This window comes from Notechis scutatus, chromosome 1, assembly GCF_049901735.1.
Source record: "Notechis scutatus isolate UNSWTSFEM ecotype Mainland chromosome 1, rNotScu1.2, whole genome shotgun sequence".
Lineage (NCBI taxonomy): Eukaryota > Metazoa > Chordata > Lepidosauria > Squamata > Elapidae > Notechis > Notechis scutatus.
Window position 1 is genome coordinate 78,165,878 of NC_142009.1, and position 15,733 is coordinate 78,181,610.

General features: G+C 36.7%; 1 protein-coding gene across 1 annotated transcript in view; it reads left to right on the top strand.

The window, feature by feature from the left end:
• The window catches only part of LOC113417040 (ribosomal protein S6 kinase alpha-2), a 68,931-nt gene that overhangs the window by 35,829 nt on the left and 17,369 nt on the right, over nt 1-15,733 (top strand). The window contains exons 8-10 of the mRNA XM_087969069.1: nt 738-868; nt 4,256-4,381; nt 12,467-12,556. Of these exons, the coding sequence (XP_087825195.1) occupies nt 738-868; nt 4,256-4,381; nt 12,467-12,556 (347 nt within the window). The remainder of the gene's footprint in view (nt 1-737; nt 869-4,255; nt 4,382-12,466; nt 12,557-15,733) is intronic.

A 15,733-nucleotide genomic window follows, 5' to 3' on the forward strand; every position in this document is an offset into this window, starting at 1 on the left:
TTGGAGTGGTCCTTCTGGAAGGACACTCCAGACTCTCTAGGGTTATGTATTACTATACAATTGCTTCCCATTAATTCTTTCATGTATAACCTACTGCAAATGCTTTTACATTTAAATTCTGCACTGCCACAAATCCTCAGATGGGCTTTGCATGCAAAGAGTTGTACAAGCAGCTGTGCAGCTTGCTGCTAAAAAAAAAAAAAAAAAAGAAAATTATGGGTAGTCTGTTTTTAGAAGTGTATTACTACTAATACTAAGTAGCTTATTAATTGAATAATTAATTAATAATTAACTAATTTTTAAGTAGTTTAGTAGTTTAAAGGAAAGATGTCCAATCTTGGTAGCTTTAAGATTTGTGGACTTAAACTCCTAGAATTCCCCAGCCAGCATGAAGTTGAACCTTAAAGGTGCCAAGTTTGGACACCCCTGCTTTAAAGGCTCTTCTTGGCAGAGAGTCACTTGGTTCCTCTTAATTCTCTTTTTTAACAGCTGGTCTCACTATCTCAGTACATTCAGAGCTGCCACTCTGGAAATTCTGATGCAGCTTTATGTTGAAGCAAAGATTGGGAAGATCTTTCAAATGGAAAAGATTGCATGTCTCCATGTTGAAAATAGCATGGCTCGGTTCTAGCGTGCAAATTGCTTCTTTGTAACGTTACTAGGGAAAATAATACTGGAGAAATGGTTGGAATCTCCAGGTGCCCTGTTCCTTGACTCATCTCTCATCTCCTCTGCAGATTCTCCAGGTGTCCCTCCAAGTGCCAATGCTCATCATCTCTTCAGAGGATTCAGCTTTGTGGCATCCAATTTGGGGCAGGAGCCTGTACAGCAAGAACCACATAAAGTCACAGTTCATCCAATTGTCCAGGTATGAACTTGGCTGTATAGTTGTTATACCTCTTTCACTTCATCTAAATCAGTGTGGGCAAACCTTTTCGGCATAGGAGTGTGTGCGCGCGCACGCAGGAGCACCAGAAACTAGAAGAGCATCTCCCCGGTGCGCATGCTGGCCGCCTGGTCTTCCAGTTTCTGGTGCTCCTGCACATGCAAAGACCAGCTGGCCAGTGCGCATGCATGCGCCAGAACCCAAAAGTGCAACAGGCGATGGCTGGCATGCCCGGAGAGATGGCTCTGCATGCCACTTTCAGCACACGTGCTATAGGTTCACTATCATGGGTCTAGATGTATTCCAGTAACATAAAGAACATTAAGAAAAACAGCTAGGATTAGAGAAATTTCCTGTCTAACCCAGATTCAAGTGTTCTAAGGAAATACACTGGGGTGACTTTGAGCTAGTCATTTTTTCTTAATTCATTCTCTACCTCGTAGGCTTGTTGTGGACTAACATTGGAAGATTATGTATTTCACTTTGAATTCCTGGAGGAAAGATGTGATATAAATTTAATAAGTAATAATCATCTTTTGTTGATATCATCACATTTTATGGAAGTGAATTTCTTAGTTTGGCTATTTATTTATGAGCAAATGTTTTTATTATCTGAATGTCCTCTATTTCAGGTAATGTCTCTATAGAAATATTCATTGCATCTGAAGTCTGTTAAATAGAATCTGTTGAATTGATGTTTTATTCTAATTGTAATAGTTCAAAATTTCTATAACGTGGAAACCACATTTACAAAAAATGCCAGATTCAGTCCTTTAAATTCAGTCCTATGTACATAAGCAGGATCACACAAACAAGCTTTTTCATAGTTCTTCACGGCTTTATTACCCTAAATATAATTTGTGCTTGTCCCGCCATTCCTTTTGCTTTATGCGACATTCAGTATCCTCCATCTATTTTAGATAGTACAGGAAGGACTATTGGCAACATACGGTGGGTTTTGTAGTAAAAATCACTGCTTTCTCCTGCAGTAGCAAAATACACATTGCCACTACTTGTATTTTTTTCTCCAAGCATTAAGTCAAATACAGTTCCTCTTTCTATTTCTAGGAAAGAATTCAAGGCTTTTAGTCATATGAATTGGTTGAAAGTATTTTTCAGTATCTGTTTTTAACTATGCTATCTTCTTTGACAGCTTCCTATATTAAAAAGTAGGATAATAATTACAATAATCTTCTGTTTGTTACCTAATGTCTTATAATACAAGTTGTTATAATTTAAGATGATAGCAGGAAGAAAGATGAGGAAAGAGTATCATGATCCCTCTCCCCCCAAACTTCGTAGAATTCTCCCTCTGGGATCTTCTCTGCCCGAGTTGTGAGTTGTCCAGATGTGGGTGTTTATCTTCTGAAATCTGGATGTGTAGAGCAGGAGATGCCCTTTCTAGGACAAGACTTTAAAATAAATAGTTGCAGTTTTATCTTTTAATTGGGCTTATTAAACCTAAGCAGTTTTGGAGGATGACGTGGCTGATTATAAATTAAATTAGAATAAACAAGAAAATTGGGGGGAGGGGCGGTTCTTCATAACAGCAGCAAAGTAAGGATTTGAGACAACAGTTTCGTTGCCATTTAGTTTCAAATCAAAGATAACACTAATGGGTAAATAAACTGAGAAAATAAAGAAATAGGGAGGCAGAGAACAGAACCAGACATGAAATTATCTCAGACAAAATAAATTGCTACTTAAAAGAATATCCTCACAAACCTATCAAACATGTAACTTTAGATACCCCAGTCTTCCAGAGTTTTCTAGGTATTGGACCAAGTAGCTTTAGATTTATTTTAAAAGGCTGCTTTCCTTAAGACCTCTGACAAAAGACTAAATGAGTTCAAACTAAGTGCTAATTTCATTTCCATCTGAATCCCCTCCAATGCTTCATACTAGAAAAAACTGTAACTCTGTTTTGAGAATATTTGAAATCCTGAGTTACCCAGTAATCCACTCAAAATATAGAATTCCCTTAATCCATTACAATTATATTCTAGGAGCATAAGAAATGATGACACCTAAAATATAAAATGTTAGTAATATTAGTGCTATTTGAATTATTAAGAATAATATATTCACGTGATAATTTCTCATGCTTCCAGCGTGAAATATTTTGTAATGTGGAAAAGAGAATTTCCATATTTTAGTACTAGAAAGTGATCCCCTAAATGAGACCTGAATATGAGCTACATCCACTGAAGGGAAATTGTCTGGACATTAAATTACCCACAAGTATATCAATGATATGACTAATACCTTTATGTAAACCAGCAGTGTCAAACTGGTGGCCCACTGGGCCGGATGTGTCACACACAAACCACACCCGCCCCAGCTCTGCAAAGGGAAAAAACATCATGAAACATCACACGGTGGCAACGTGACTCTGCGACTTTTGACACCCATGATGTAAACAGTTTCATTTATTTCATGGAAAGATTTAGTTCCCATTATCAACCTTTTTTTTTTTTTTACAAAGTATCACAGTTTGTTTTCCCCAGCTTTTTGTGTGGTATCAGCAACAACTTATTGTGTCCTTCCTCTCCAGTCCTAGTTTGCGAAATACAACAAAGATCAACAACCAAAAACTCATATTAGCAATGAAAGCTAATATGAGAAGGTGGTTTATTTTCAGTGATAGAGAATACCCTTTGCATGCAGGAGTTCCCAGATGAGTTTCTCTGAATGCCATGTTGATAGAAAGACCAGATATAAATCAAGAACTTCATGATTGTCATCACCATCATTATCAACCATTATATTTCCAAGAAACTGAAAAATCCCCCAGAGAATATAACCTAAATGTTTAATGAACAGCCACTGCTGGTCAGTGAATCAATACTAAATAATAAATGCCGTGAGGAGGGGAAATTACTTTTTTTAAATTTAACTCCCTTCCTTAAAATTTGCTGTTTCCACAGAAGCCCAGCCAGATGGCAGCTTCTATCCTTAGAGATCAGGAAAGTGTCATTAGCTAGCGTGGAAATTTTAAAAACCACTCCATAACCCATGGCAAATAAGTTTCATTTTGTTGCCAAGAAGACTACAGAGATATTTTTATTAAATCATCAGCAGTTGAACTCACATTAAAGGAGGTTTAACTTGAATGGGATGTTTATTTTTGGATTAACTGTGCTGTATTTTTATATCAATATTGCTGTAGCTTTACTGCCTCAAGATGACCTAAAAGAAATCCAAGCATGCTAAGGATTGTAAGATTAATTGGTCAGAATTAAGGCAGCACTTATTTAATTAGCTGGTTCTGTGTAATAAACTAATGTCTCTGAATTGCTAGAGAATCTCCTGATGGAGTCAGCCGTAAGACTTGTTCTTTTATTGCTATTGTTTTGTTTCCCTCTGTAGCAGTTACATGGGAACAATATTCACTTTACAGATGGATATGAAATCCGGGAAGACATTGGCATTGGCTCATATTCTGTTTGCAAGAGATGTATTCACAAAGCCACAGAAGCAGAGTTTGCAGTAAAGGTAAGAAATCACTGTGGTATGTCTGGTGATCATCTGGCAAGGTCAACTAGTGCAAGTTATGCTGCCTTGATGCAGCAGGGCAAGAGGTTAGGGAACCAAACACTATGAAGGAGAATGTGGAATGTAAAATGTAAGTCAGCCCATGAGTTTAGTTTAGTTTAGTTTAGTTTAGGTGCTTTATTGTCATTGCACCTGGCATACAATGAAATTAAATACCATCTTCAGTGTACATTATGACTATGAAAATATAAACACAAACACATACCCTTCACATTCTATGCATTGAATTGAAAACCCCTGATACTGCATTAATATTGCACTATACAGTAGAATTCAATAGAGTTACTGCCCTGGGGTAGAAGCTGCTTTTTCAGCCTATTTGTCCTTGTTTTGATTAACCTGTATTGTTTGCCAGATGGTAATAGTTCCAAAAAAAAAGGGTGCCCAGGATGAGATGGATCTTTGAGAATGTTTTGAACTTTCTTAAGGCAGCAGGAGCTATAAAGCTCTTCCAAAGAGGGAGAGGACAACCAATGATCTTCTGTTAACTCTATGGAGTGCTGTCCTATCTGCCACTATATATTTCAGAGATATTTTCAGATTATTTGCATGGCTTCAATATGCTCAGTATATGCTTCTTTTTTCTATTAATCTCTAGCAATCAAAATTAATTTGTCATATTATGTCATGTTTTTGAAAATCCCATGCATTTCATGTTAACTTTGACATAAAGTCCAGTATCAGAAGAGAAAAAAGCCATGGTCATAGCCATATGGCTTTTGGATCCAACCACAGGAAGTCCATCAAATTTATCTTGGATTTTTAAAGCTTTTCTTTTCCAATGGCAAAATTGTTGCCATTTCATTTACCCCCAGATAGTTATGCAAGTGTGAAAAATTCTAGGGGAGATCAGATCATTTTAAATGACACATATTTTCAGGGTATTTTAACAAGTAACAAATGAACATAATCCAACTTTGGCTTTATTCTTTGATCCAATTCAGTTTTGATTTTAACTAGATTATACAGTAATGATATTTATGTTGATTCGTGAAGAACATCAATACAAATTTATTTGTATTGTGCAGTGGTTTCTTGTGCAATGGGCAGCCATATACAATTGATAAAAAAATAAAATCTAATTTAAAGGCTCATGAAATATTTAGATTTGAAGATCTAAAAGCATAGTTGGCTGTCCAACACTGCGCTTTAAAGCTCTGTTGAAAGCATTAGAGAGATATGCTGAGAACTGTTCTGATAGTTTTATGTTCCTTTCCTAAATATTTGTTTACTTCTGTTGGCTCACTAAAAGAAGCCAGCCAGACCGATGTTTACAATAGAAGCAATGGATGTTCTGAGAGTCCTTTATTTTTGCTGTTTTGATTTTTTTAAAAAAAGCGAAATACAAAATATTACATTGCATAATCTTACATTGCATAATTGCAGAAAGGTAAAGAAATAGTCAATATTAAAATTAAGGAATGTAAAATTTATAAGGCTGAGAAGAAATAAAAGATTTGTCTCTGCTGTTTTGTTGTCCCCATGTTTTTGTGTTACATGACCAAGGGTGCTTCTACTTGGGATTGTTGAGTTGTTTTCAGATCAGTTAAATGCCCTCTATATCAGCTACATCAGTTTTCTTCTAGCTCTACTGCAGTCCAGTTCAAATCACGTATGTTTTGTTTCCTTATCTTTGGTATTAGAGTTCCATGCAGCCTGTGGCCTGACTGATTTTCCATAGGTGGTAACTTCTGACACCCTGGTTCCTTTGCGTCTTCAGCCACTGTTGCATACCAGTGTCTTTGCACAGAGCTTTGCAGACAGTGATCTGCATTTTTGTTTTATTTTTTTCATTATTAAAAGTCATAGGGTAAGAACAAGGAGGAGGAGGTTAGAGCACTGGCTGTTTGCCAGACGTGAATTTTCCTTATTTGTTAGCTAGGGATATTGGTTTAGCATGGTGGTTTCATTCTGAAGTTAAAAATACCGTATTTGCCGGCGTATAAGACGACTGGGCGTATAAGACGAGCCCCCAACATTTCCACTCAAAATATAGAGTTTGTTATATACTCGCCGTATAAGACGACCCCCCACTTGGAGGCATGTTTTCAGGGCAAAAAGTCATACGCCGGCAAATACGGTTAAGTTGTAACACTTGGGGTATTCTGGATATAATTCTTGATTGACACCCCGCCCCTTTCCCCCAAACTTACAAAGCCACCAAAATGCTTTAGAGAGGCAGCTTCGCCTTTCTCAGGCTGGCACTCAATTCCTCTCCTTTCTTTGTGACACCGTTGAGCGATCTGCTTTTTCAGGGAAAATAAATAAATAAAAATAAAACTGACGAAAAACAGTCGAGTTGTTTCTTAATATCTTTCCACCTCCCAACCAATTTGTCTCCAAGGGTGCACCACACTGATTGCGACATTAATTATTTCAGAGAGAGAGGTGGGGGGAAGAAATCTTTGCTTCCTACTGTGGCTTTTCCTGCGCATCGTTTTTTCCCTTGGCTTTGTGGTTGTTACTTCTTACAGGGAGGGATAATGAAATACCCACGCTGGGAGAAAGCGGAAATGATGTCTATTTTCCTGCTCACTAACTTTCCAGAAAGCGTTGAGTTCCTACCCGAGACTTGCCAAAGTCCAGTTCATTCATTTGCTACCTTTCTCCAATGAGATCCAGATCTGTTTCTGCACAACGCGCTTAGGATCTTATCTTATTATCTTATTATTATCTTATTAGCCTTGCTCGGTCCGTCCAAGAGAAGAAGGCAGACGGTTTTGCACTCAGGGAGAAAGGAAAGAGCCTCTCGCTCACGCTGCACACTGCCCCCCCTCCACCCCAGCAACGCTTAGGAAAAGAGTTACACAAGCATCCTTTCCAGAAGTGAATCGGGGGTGGGGGGAGGATTCGAGCAAAGGCTGAAACCGGGAAGAGAAAACTTCCCAAAGAAAATCGACGAGCAGCATCCCATTCCTGGGAGAAAAACAAAAACAAAAACACGAACTCTTCCCGAAGCACAAAGCAAGGATGGCGCTTTCTCAGCTTTGAGCTGCGTCAGCTGCTCCCACCCCTCCACTCGTCCCCACGTGCGGCGAAGTTTCTGCCACTGGGGGGGTGGAGGGGATGGAAAGGAGGTGAGGATGGGGCAAAGCCTGGAGCCTGCCTGTCCGCCGCACGAGCGGAGGTGGATGGGTGGGTGGGTGGGGAGGAGGAGGAAGAGAGACTCCGGCTGGGCTTGAAGGGGCTTCGCAGTTGCGGAGCTCCGCCCCCGTCGCTCTTGCACCAAGTGACAACGTATTTGCTGGCGTATAAGGCGACCTTTGTTATATACTCGCCGTATAAGACACCCCCCACTTGGAGGCATGTTTTTCAGGGCAAAAAGTCGTCTTATACGCCGGCCAAATACGGTAATAATGAACTTAGCATCACCATAACAGAATGGGAAAAGGTCTGGGGTAGAAATAATAAAATTACAAAATCGGTAGCATACAAAGAAAATGCCTATAAAATGTTTTATAAATGGCACCTTCCTCCTTCGAGATTAGCGAAGATGCACCCCAATATGAGTCCAAATTGCTGGAAATGCAAAAAAAAAAAAGAGGGAACTTTTTTCCATATGTGGTGGTCTTGTACAGAAGCTCAAAAATATTGGCAGAAAATTAGAAATTGGCTGAAAGAAATGACAAGAGAACAGATCGAATTCAAACCAGAGTCCTTTCTGTTAGGGATCTTTGATAAACAAATATCAAAAAAAGTGAAATATATAATAATACACATTTTGACAGCGGCCAGATTGGCTTTTGCACAATGTTGGAAGAAACCTCATGTTCCATCAGAGAAGATGATCATTCAGAAAATTTCAAGTTGTGCAGAAATGGACAAATTAACTTTGGCATTAAAAAATAAAGACACTTCAATATACTACAACACCTGGAACTGCTGGTACAAATGGGTAGACCAAAGATAGACTTCACACTAAAAGGCAAAAGAGAATAGGATAAATCCATAGTAGTGATACACAGATATATGTAAGGATTAGGTGTGTGTATATGGCATAAAATAAGGATAAAAAAGAAGTCTTACAAACTGTTGAAGATGAGAATGTTTTTAATTGTTTTCTATTTTTTTCTTTCTATTTTCTTCTCCCTTCTTTTTCTCTCTTTCATTTAGTGTTGTTGGTTTGTTTTAATTGTAAAATCAATAAAATTTATTTATAATAATAATAATAATAATAATAATAATAATAATAATAATAATAATAATAATAATAATAATAATAATAATAATAAAAACTGTTGCAAGACTGTTTCTGAGAGTTTGGGGAGTGTTGAAAGAGTGATAAAAATGCCTATGAGAAACTCCCCATTTATATGCTTGCAAAAAATATTGTCTGCAAGTAATTAACACAATAAAATAGGAATGGACTTGGAGAAGTTGCCTTTCCTTGGAAGAGTTATTGATTACGAAGGACACAAGAACAGTTAGTTTCAGCCTGCAAGACCTTACCAATTGGTTCTCTTTGACTTTTCTGAATCCTGCCACAATATACCTTTGATCAAAATGTTTCCCATTATAGTATTTCGGGATTTCTTTTCAAACCTGATTTTACTTATAGAATAATGTGGTAGGTGGGCTAACCATTGGGATATAAAAGATTAAAATCCCCCCCCCCCAAGTATTCTGTGCCACCTGAAATCCACTCATGGGAATTAGGATTATTATTTTTTTGAAGCATATGTGCTGTTGTAGATGGGGGCAAAGTCACTTGTGAAAGAGAGAATGAATGGATATAAATGAGATGAAATGTCTGTATAATTGTGTGTAAATGCTGGAGGGATCGTACAACAGATTGGAGAAGGCTTACTATAGACATAGTCATATGGACAAACAGGAGGACAAATTCTCATGTTACAATTGGCAGTTGATTTCTTTTGCTAGTACATGTTAGTACTATACTTCTTTGAATAGTATAACAGATGGAATACAACAAATGCAGATAACATATTAAATCCTGGCTGATGTTTTCCATCATTCATGTAACTACAATAATTCTAGGAACTGGGAGAAGGGGCAGGGAGAGAGAGGCTTTAATATATGAAAGGACCCTCAGAATAAATTATCACCCTTTCTGATTTCACCTTTCTCCCCATACGGTACATCCACAGCTGTGATCATCTGTCCTAGCAAACATACTTGTGCCTTAAGACTAACACACTACCATTATTTAAATTTATTATTTTGTCATGGGATAAAACAACCAGTTTGAACTGGCAGGTTTCATACAGAACCACAACATTTGTATTTCTTAAGCCTGCTCCTGAAACATTTGAATAAATAATAAAGAGAATGTCCTTGAACATATGCAGGAATGTGTCTGTTGCTACCAATGAAGAGTCACAATACGATTGTCTCTCTTATACAGAGAAACACTGTATGTTTAATAGACAAGGGGAAATGACTCCAAGTTATAAATGTTGCTTGTTCTGTATGTTTATATTGTGAGCACATGGATAAGAATGAACAATTTTTTAAAAAATATCCATGATCCGTTCTATAGATTTTTGTCTACATTTTTTAAATAAATGAACACTTTGAATGCATCTTCTTGTTTTCTCCCAATGTGCACTTATGCATAGATCTTTTATTCGTTTCTAACTCATTCATTGGAGTATGTGTTTTTAAACTATTGTAAATCGCCCAGAGTCACTTAGGTGAGATGGACAGCCCTACAAATGTAAATAAATACATATTAAAATAAAAATAAAAATATTAGTCTTGTGCCTGCCAAACTCTTTCCGCCTGTAAGACTTTGTGGAAATTCTGCACTCCTTTGGGTGATATTTTAAAAGATTCTGGAACAAAAAAGATAACATATAGTATTACCACATTAAAGGGCTTGAAAAACCATCATAGTTTTGTTTGGCCCAATGAAAAATGTTTAATTGTATGCATTAGGATACACATGCAGTACTTTGAATGCTAACAACAATTCACTTGAATGTTAAATATCTGAATGCTTATCATTAATGGTAGAATGAATCGGGCATATCCTTTATACAGTAAGCCATGCTGCTTAAAATATTACTAGTTTATTTCTTCTTTTTCTCTAAAATAATAAGTATAATTTTATGGATGATGCTACTGTCTGGTGAATGAATCACCAAAGTTAATCAACCATAAAATTCAAGATAATTCAAAATCATAGAAACAACTACAGTCAGTAATCTCTCTCCTTCAAAACATCTTGAAATAGTAATTATAAATTCCTCTAAAATAATGCTAATCATTGTTTGGACACACTTCAAAAATAATGTGAAAGAAATGCTTCAGTCTCATGCAAGCGCAAGCAAAGCATCTCTGCTAATTATTAAAGCATCCCATCTTCTACATGAATGAAAACTCATGTTGCTGTTTTGAGAAGTTTCCCCCAAAAGTAAGGCAATTCTTAAGCAGCTGCAATGTTTTTCAGCCTTGTACAGAGCCCTAAAAACTCAGTCTGGTTTATTGAATTGCGTTTATAAGGTCTAAAGCATGCATAGTTCTCCTGATTCCTCAGAGTGAATTATGTGACATTTTGATCAGATGGAAAAAACAACAAAATTGTACAGTTCCCATTAGCAAAATGTTCCAACTATTTTTCCTTGATATTGAAAAAAACCTTGAAGATGAATTAATTAAAGATGGAATAATTCATAGAAATTTTAGATTATTTTGTCCTGTCATTAAATGCATTTTGCTACAGAAGCAAATTGTGTCACAGTGAACAGGATCTGCTGTTACTATTTCAAAGATGCATCTGCCAACACTGAGTTAGACCCTAAATGATAGGTCATCCACATCTCAACTCTTTAAGATGGCTGGTATAACATTATAATTGAAACCCATGTCCCTTTTATAATGCATAGTGACAACAGAATTCTTTAATTGCACCCACCATCTTGCCGATTTTGACCCACACCTCCATGTCCATAACTCACATTATGTTCTCCCTACATAATTCAGCTACTTTCTTCAGCTACAGCCATATAATCAAGCTTGCTGGCTTAACAGAAAAGTAAAATAGGGAGGAGGGTATGAAAATACAGAATTAGTGAAATTCTATTGACAAACAATTCTAAAGCAGAGGACAACAGTTTGAGCCCCAATGATTTCCTTTTCTGATACAAATACTGCATACTCTAGTGAGGCAAGAAACACATACAAACTATAGTAAAGAAGCATTTCCCTGGACATAGTTAGAATGTAATTTGGAGGTTCTCCTGGACTTGTGGGACTGGCTCAAAGAGAAGATGGTAGCCATGACTAGGGAGCCTTTGCACAAATATATCCTGTGCACCGATTGTGTCCATTGTCTGTCATTCATATCCTGGTCACTTCCTGATTGGATTACTACAATCCACCCTACATGGAGCTGTCCTTGAAGGCCATTCAGAAGTTGCAACTAGTCCAGTAATGCATACATTTCTAGGCAACTGGAATTTGCCTATATCACACTACTGTTATGTATTATTTTTAAAGCCCTTGGGTTGTTTTCAATCCTGCCTCTCCCTGAGGATATCTGCCTATCTCACCAGGCTAGATATGTGGGTGTGCTCTACATTCCTTCTCTTAAAAGTTATCTGATGAGACTTCGATTGGATTTTAGGACAAAAGTAGTGGTCTTTACATTCAAATTTACATTCGAATTTAATCAATAAAATAGAATTAATAGAGTCTTGCATTTGATACTTCTCCCTTTTTTGTCACATTGTAAATTACAATTTGGAAGGACACATTGAGGCTGCGCTGAGAACTGTTAGTGGCTCTGGAATGCAGGTGTGTCTACTTCTAGCTTCACCACTGACAATACAAAACTGCCCTTTTGTTGTTATGAGTCCCCTGGCTTCTCTCCATTGTCAGAATCCGGAAATTGTTTCTTTTTCTGTCTCTGGTTGCTATTGTTAACAGTTTCCCATAAGCTGTTCATTAATATAGATTGCTGTTTAATTTTAACATAGCATATCTATGCATAGCTTTTCTTTCAAATGCACAGATGAGGCTTCCTCTCTTTTTAATTTTCTCTGTTCTCCATTTCTCCCTTAGATAATTGATAAGAGCAAAAGAGACCCTTCAGAAGAAATTGAGATTCTTCTGAGATATGGACAGCACCCAAACATCATTACACTCAAAGATGTGAGTAGTTGTTCAGGTCACACATTTCTTCTACATATCTCCTTGGGAGTAAGCTGATCTATAAGAAAAGTTGTTTAGGGAAACCTATATGATGTCCATTCCAACAATATTTTGGAAAATATGTGCTATATTATTGGGTTTAGAAAATGTATTAATAAATTTGCAATAACCTTTGTATTTGTTTAATTCCAATTATGCTGAATGCTGAAGTTGGATCAGAATGTAAAGAAGTAACTACAAAGACCTTGTTGATAAATTTTCTTATGTAGGTAGTAACTTTGTTTATGTATAATGCCCTTACATAAAGGTTTTCCATTTTACAAAATGTTAAGGATCACTCTAATAACAATCTATAAGCAAATGTTGCAAAAAAAATAGAAATTGCTATTCTTTTAGGGAGCTTCATGCTTTTTTAAAAAAGATATTTTTCACCCAAGTAATGCAAATAAAATGGTATAATAAGTCTCTCCTCTTTCTAATTATTTTTGGAAGTATGAGCGTTGAATAAAAAAGTAATGTTTTCAGTGTTATAAGTTGCCTACAACAGATGGCCAAAGTTCTGCTACTGAAAGCCCTGATATTCATCTTTAACATCTATTGATTCATTTGGAAATTATTGTGAGAACAGGTTGTGTTGCTATTATTTCTCAAATGGAAGTCTGTAGTGAGTACTTATCAGTGTGCTTTAAGCAACACACTGTGATTGAAATTTCTGACTGCCAAGGAGTCCCTTCAGCTAAAATTGACCTTCGAATACAGGTTGTTTATGGTGATGATTGTGATAGGTCAAAAAAGGGTAAAAATATTGGACCAGAAGAGTTATGACCTGAGATACCAACCAATGAGTTGAATCTGAGAAAAGTTGATGAACTGATTAAGGGCATTTGGGTCACCCAAAGAGAAGTTGAGGTCAAGCTTGACATATCTAAGGAATGTGTGAGTCACATTAATGATCTTCAGTATAGAAGATTTGTACAAAATGGTTTCTTCATATGCTGACTGCAGAGATGAAAGCTTCAAATCTTAAACTTTACCACCAGTTGTCATGCTGTGAAATAGAAGTGGCCAATGAAACATGTGTTCATCATTACCAAGAAATGAAACATCAGTCAATGAAATATCATCCCGTAGCTTCACCGGGGAGTGGGACATTAAACCCCAGGCTCTGACAGAAAAACTTGTGTTATGGTTTTGGGATATACAGATGGTGTTGTTCAGAAGAATGTCCTTGAACCTGATACCAGTATCAAATCAGTGCAATACACCACAACATTCAAAACTTTGAAACAGCAATTGAAACAGAGTTTAGAATGACAAGAAAGAGATTTTATTGCAATATGACAATACTGTACCTCATGTCATGAGCCACCTGAGGGGCAACTGTGAAATTAGATTTCACTGTATTACCCTATCCACTATGTAATCTGGACATGGCATCATCAGACTTCCACATTTCCCCCTAACTGAAGCAATATCTACAGGGACATTGTTGTAATCAAATGAAAATGTGGAAAGGACCTTCAGGACTTGGTTGAAGGGATAAAATATGGAGTTCTTTCATGACAGCTTCAAGAAGCTTGTGCATCATCAGCAGAGGTGTGTAGCAAACAGTGGTAATTATGCGGAGAAGAAAATGCAGGTAACAGAACAGCTCATTTCAAGGATTATTTACTTGTTTCATTTATTAAATTATCCCTACTTCAAAGTTATGGAAGAGGAGACATAACTTTTCATTCAACTCTCATACAATAAAATGAGCAGATATATATTCAGAGGTCTCCAAACTTAGCAACTTTAAGACTTGTGGACTTCAACTCCCAGAATTCTGGAACTTGAAGTCCACAAGTCTTAAAGTTGCCAAGTTTGGGGACCCTGAGGTAAATAAACCACCTTGTTGATGACATCAAGTTCACATTTTCTATAGGGAGCATCACATCTTCAAGGCTGCCCTGCAATATGTAATTTTTCATGACCTCCCTATATTCATATGTCAACAGCAAAAAGTAATGATTTCAATTCAATTTATTACAGTCATAGACCAGAGACCAGAACAAATACTCAGTTAAAAATTCTAGAATAAAATAATAAATAACAGATAAAATATATGATAAAATTCAATCTGTCAACTATACATGGACTAACTATACTAAAATTACAATCCATAAACTGTGTGACCCATAGTCAGTTTATTACTAAAAGAGAAAGGAAGTAATGATTTGATACCTGTTTATTTAAGAACCAGGACCAGGCAGCTGGGTTGGGATGCACATCTACTTCAACTAATAATTCACAATCAGAAATATGCAGTCAGGAAATATTTGAATTAAACCAGGGCAGACATATTAGTGCCATCCAGTGATTGGGGCTTCAATTTCCATTATCCCGAAATGGTATGATCAACGATAAGAACTGACAGAGTCGTTCAAGCATCTGAAAAATACCAAGTTGCCTATTCCTGGTCACATTTAAGCTCAAGAATACAGCAAACCATTCACAAAAATAATATTTGTTTTGGAATTTGGAATATTCCTTTCTATATCTTACATCGTTCCATTTTACTTCTAGAATGATAAGCAAATGTTGTGAAAAAATGCTGGTCAATAAAACATTAATATTAATTAAAATGTAGGTAACTTAATGTAACCACCTGCATTAAGAACTATGGACAGATGTTTTTCCATCAAGCAATGCCTGTTTGATTCCTGGGATTCAGGAATCAGGAAAGGAACAAGTGGGTTTGTTTGTTTCTTTGTAAAACTTTGTATTTGCCCCAAAAAATAACACAGGTGGTCCTCAACTTACAATCACAATTGAGCCCAAAATTTCTGTTGATAAGCAAGCACTGTTAAGTGAATTTTGCCTCTTTTTATTACCTTTCTTGCCACAGCTGTTAAATAAATCACTGCAATTGTTAAGTTAGTAACACAGTTGTTAAGTGGATCTGGCTTCCCCATTGACTTCGCTTGATAGAAGGTTGCAAAAAGTGATTACATGATCCCAGGATGCTGCAACCATCATAAATACATGCCAGTTGCCAAGCATACAAATTTTGATCATATGACCATGGGAATGTTGCAGTGGTAAACAGTGTGAAAAAGAACAGTGTGGAAAATGGTCATAAGTCACTTTTTTCAGTACCGTTGTAACTTTGAACTAAATGAATGGTTGTAAGTCAAG